Below are 4,254 nucleotides of genomic sequence, written 5' to 3'. Positions count from 1 at the left end.
GCCTGTCCAGGTCCCTCTGGGTGGATCTCATCCCTCAGGAGTGTCCATCCCACCACCCAGCTTGGTACCACTTGCAAACTTGATGTGGCTGCAAGTTCTGCTGTTTAATCCACCCACCCCAGGTCTGTGGGCTCGTGTAGAAGCATCCTGCACCCTCCTGCACCCTGCCCACTGTGAGCCCACCAGCAAGGCACCCCAAAGAAGCCACAAGGATGCACAAAACCAGGCTCCAGGAGTCCTTGCTGTGTCCCCACCGATTTCTGGTGGAGAAACCCTTCCCCCCTTGCCCAATGCCAAGGGTTGACCACGTCTCATCTCCTCCCTGAGCCTGGTGTCCCCATTCCCCTCCGTAGGGTCACCTGTCACCATGATGGGGCGGATGTTGGCGTTCCTCAGGAGGTGAATCACGGGTGCAGACTCTGGCTTGAGGACATTTTTCATGACCAGGAACCCCAGGAAGGTCAGGCTGCTCTCCACAGAGTCCCTGGTGGGATACAACAAGTTGTTCCACACCATCTTCAACAGAAGGCAGAGGGGATCCATCAGTATAAACAGCTAAAAAAACCAGCTTTAGTACGGGTGAGGGTTTAGTTCCATGAAGGCTGCAGGGAAGCTGGGAGCAAACAAGATTTAAAGGGAGAGAAACCCAGGTGTTGGCACCAACCTGGGGAGCTGCAGGGCCTCCTCAAAGCTGGTCACTGTGCTGAGGGGTTTGGAAGCCAGCCCCAAGACCCTGTAGCCATCTGTGGTGTAGTGTCGCAGCATCTGGGAGAAATCCACGGGCACTGCCAGCAGTGAGGGGAAGAACCAGGTCAGAACAGATCCTGAGGGAACCCCAGGGCTCGAGTTCCTAAAGGACTGATGGACTAGAGATGTCCAACCAGACTCCAAAACCCCTTCCCTCTCTTCTGGTTCCTATTTCCTTCCCCCTCCGTGGCTGGAGCTGATCCAAAGCCTCTGGGAATTGCCCCAGAGTGTCCCTGAGGGTAATTCCCTGTGGGGAGGAGCTGCAGGGCTGCAGGAACATGGCAGAGCAGCAGGACTGGCCAGTCCTCCACTGGGGAGTGACAGGGAACCACCATCCCCCAGCAGGACCCCCAGCAGGAACCTGTCTCCTTCGTGCAACGGCTGGCCACCATCTCTGGAGCCCCCTTGACGTAGACATGGGCTGAGGCTTCTCCAGGCACCTTCACCAGCACACTCATCCTCTGCAAGGAGGAGGAGAAGGGGAAGCGCCGGAGGATCCCCAGGGGGGACTGGTGCTTCTGTGGAGGAGAGGGAGCAGGGGTCAGGGTCAGGCAGGACCTTCTCAGCGTGGTACAACCTCTCCAGGGGTTGGCTGTGAAGCACAACAACCCTTTTGGGGGTGCAGAGCCAGAGACTTGGGGAGTCTGAGCCACTCTGGTCCACAGGACCTACCCTGTCTTGTGGCTGTTCTTCCTCGGGTGGAGGTTTCATCACGGCCAAGACCTTTGTGCCAAACTGCTGGAAGGCAGGCAGCTCACCTTCCTCCTCCTCCATCATCTCCAGGCACTGAAACCAAGGCAGATGCTGAGATGGCAAAGTCCCATCCACCCCAGAGCAGCCCACGGCTGGTTTTAAACCCCAGCTTCTGCCAGAACAAGACGTCTCCCACCTCCCTCTTCCTAGATAACACAACTTCATCCACCCCTTGCCTTACCCAGCCTGTGGACTCCATCATCTTGAGGTCCACGGGGTCCCCAATGGGCTGTGCCCGCAGCAGGGACACCGTGTGGCAAGTGGCCAGGGAGTAGAGCAAGGGCCCGGCGGGCAGGCGGCGGGGCTCGTGGACGATGGGCATGAAGTGGTCATCCTCCAGTGGGACCACCCCCCAAACATCCAGACCTTCCTCTGTCAGAGTTCCTGTCTGTGTGGGGAGAGCGTGGTGGGTCCAGACTGGTCCCCTCCCCAAGCTGGAGAGCATCCCCCCAGGGTGCTACCCAAAGTCTCACCTTGTCGAAGCAAACCAGGTGGATCTTCCCGCAGAGGTTGATGCGGGGAGGGCTGATGCAGAAGATGCCCTGTTTCTTCAGCCTGTTCTGGGCATAGATGGTGCCCACTGTCATGGCAGCTGGGAGAGCTGGGGGCACGATGACAGTGATGAGGTCGAGGGCACGGATGATGATTTGCCCCACAGGGACCTGGCAGAGGAGGAAGAGGGGTGGGCATCTAGATAACTCTCAGCCACCTCCACCCGCCTGGGCTGAGGGTCTCAGTGCCAGCCTGAACTTGAGGAGCCCCCCGCCCTAGGAACCCTACCTGGTTTTTAACCAAGATGAGGATGCTGTACAGGGTGCCAATCAAAGCTGGGAGGGAGGGAGAACGGGCTTGGTTACAAAGCAAAGCAGACGAGGGGTGGGCTTCAACCGCTGCAGAGGAGTTCGGCTGCTCCCGCCCGTGTCTCCACGCTCAGACGTACCCAGGACGGCGAGGAACAGGACGAACTTCACAGCATCCTTGTAGAACTTGAAGCTCACGGGTTTGGGGTAGAGGATGGAGCTGATGAGATCTCCTTTGGCCGTGCAAAACCCTGGGGGAGAGGGGTGGGAGGTAAACGCGCGCCCAGCCGCCGCTCCGCAGGACGCGGCTTGACCCCGGCTTGTCCCCTCAGCCCCTTACCCGTGCGGGTCACCACGGCCAGCACCTCTCCACCCACGTAGGACTTGGCTTGGATGACCTGTGTCCCACAGAACAAGGTGTGTCGCTTGTGCTCCTCGGGGGAATAGGTGCTGCTGACCTGCCCACCGGCCGGGAGAGGGGTTTTCATCACCGGCACGCTCTCCCCTGCGCGAGGAACGGCACGGAGGGAGGGTTAGCACCCCCAGGGGAAGGCCAGGATACAAGCAGCCTGGATGGGAAGGGGCTGCTGTGGGGTCTGGGAGCTCCAAAGCTCATCCTCTGCCCCCCAAGCCCCAGAGCTCACCCGTCAGCATGCTCTCGTTGACCATGCACTCGCCCGTCAGCAGCGCGGCGTCGCAGGGCACCAGCAGCCCGTCCGTGGGCAGGCTGATGCAGTCACCTGGCACCAGGTCCACAGAGCTCACCACCATCTCCTCTGGAAGACAGCACGGCCGTGCTCAGACACGCCATCCCCTCCCCACCCCAAAAAGCTTCCCACCAGGAAGGGGTCTCCTAGAGAAAGGGTTGGCTCCTGGCTTGGATGGGTGGGTGCATCGCTGGGTGAAAAACTGGCTGGGCCCAAGGAGTGGTGGGGAGTGGAGTGAACTCCAGTTGGTGGCTGGTCACAAATGGTGTCCCCAGGGCTCAGTTCTGTTTGACATATTCACCAGTGATCTGGCTGAGGGGATAGAGGGACCCTCAGGCAGTGTGCAGAGGGCACCCAGATTGGGGGGTGTTGATCTGCTGGGGGCTGGGAGGTTCTGCAGAGGGGTCTGGCCAGGCTGGATCATTGGGCTGAGGTCAGTGGGGTGAGGTTCAAGCAGGCCAAGGGGCAGGTCCTGCCCTTGGGTCACAACAACCCCCTGCAGTGCTCCAGGCTGGGGCAGAGTGCCCTTAGAGCCCCCCGGGGATGGGGCCTCACCCACCTCTCTGGGCAACCCATGCCAGGGTCTCACCACTCTCCTGGGGAAGAACTTCTTCCTCACATCCAGCCTGAATCTGCCCACTGCCAGCTTTGATTTAATATCGTTCTCAATGATCTGGATGAGTGGATCAAGGGTTCCTCAGTCAGTGTGCACGGGGCACCACACTGGGTGGGAGTGTTGACCTACTGCAGGCCTGAATCTGCCCACTGCCAGCTTTGATTTAATATCGTTCTCAATGATCTGGATGAGTGGATCAAGGGTTCCTCAGTCAGTGTGCACGGGGCACCACACTGGGTGGGAGTGTTGACCTACTGCAGGGTAGGAGACTCTACAGTTCTTCCCCAAAAGGGCTGTGCCAGGCTGCCCAGGGCAGTGGTGGAGTCCCCACCCCTGGAGGGGTTTCCAAGCTGTGGAGATGTGGTGCTGAGGGACATGGGTCAGTGTCCTGGCAGTGCTGGGGGAAGGGTTGGACTCGATGACCTTAAAGGTCTCTTCCCACCAGAACAATTCTCTGATCCTGTAACTCTACAGCCCTCACCCACTGCAGGCATCACACTCACCTCCTCTGGGGCGATGGACTCGGACACTGACTGACATCTTGGCCATGTTCTGCAGCGTGGTGGCTTGCTGCAAGGGAGGGAGCAGTTAGGAGCCACCCGAGGGCAGCCCAAAAACATCTGCAAAATGG

The 4,254-nt window shown here is 59.5% G+C and overlaps 1 protein-coding gene across 1 annotated transcript; it reads right to left on the bottom strand.

Annotated features, from left to right (window-relative positions):
- Positions 1 to 359: 359 nt before the first annotated feature.
- On the bottom strand, positions 360 to 4,193 carry LOC103778594 (probable cation-transporting ATPase 13A2; the record flags this gene model as incomplete). The annotated part of the gene is made up of 11 exons (XM_008946187.1): positions 360 to 484; positions 665 to 785; positions 1,109 to 1,256; positions 1,411 to 1,524; positions 1,682 to 1,888; positions 1,974 to 2,162; positions 2,281 to 2,327; positions 2,441 to 2,551; positions 2,641 to 2,805; positions 2,945 to 3,076; positions 4,127 to 4,193. Coding segments are annotated over 11 exons (1,426 nt in total), but the record flags the coding sequence as incomplete, so codon positions are not given.
- Between the last annotated feature and the right edge of the window lie 61 nt (positions 4,194 to 4,254).

Source organism: Merops nubicus, unplaced genomic scaffold (genome assembly GCF_000691845.1).
Source record: "Merops nubicus isolate BGI_N331 unplaced genomic scaffold, ASM69184v1 scaffold37638, whole genome shotgun sequence".
In the NCBI taxonomy this organism is placed as follows: Eukaryota; Metazoa; Chordata; class Aves; order Coraciiformes; family Meropidae; genus Merops; species Merops nubicus.
This window is presented reverse-complemented; position numbering and strand designations above follow the sequence as displayed.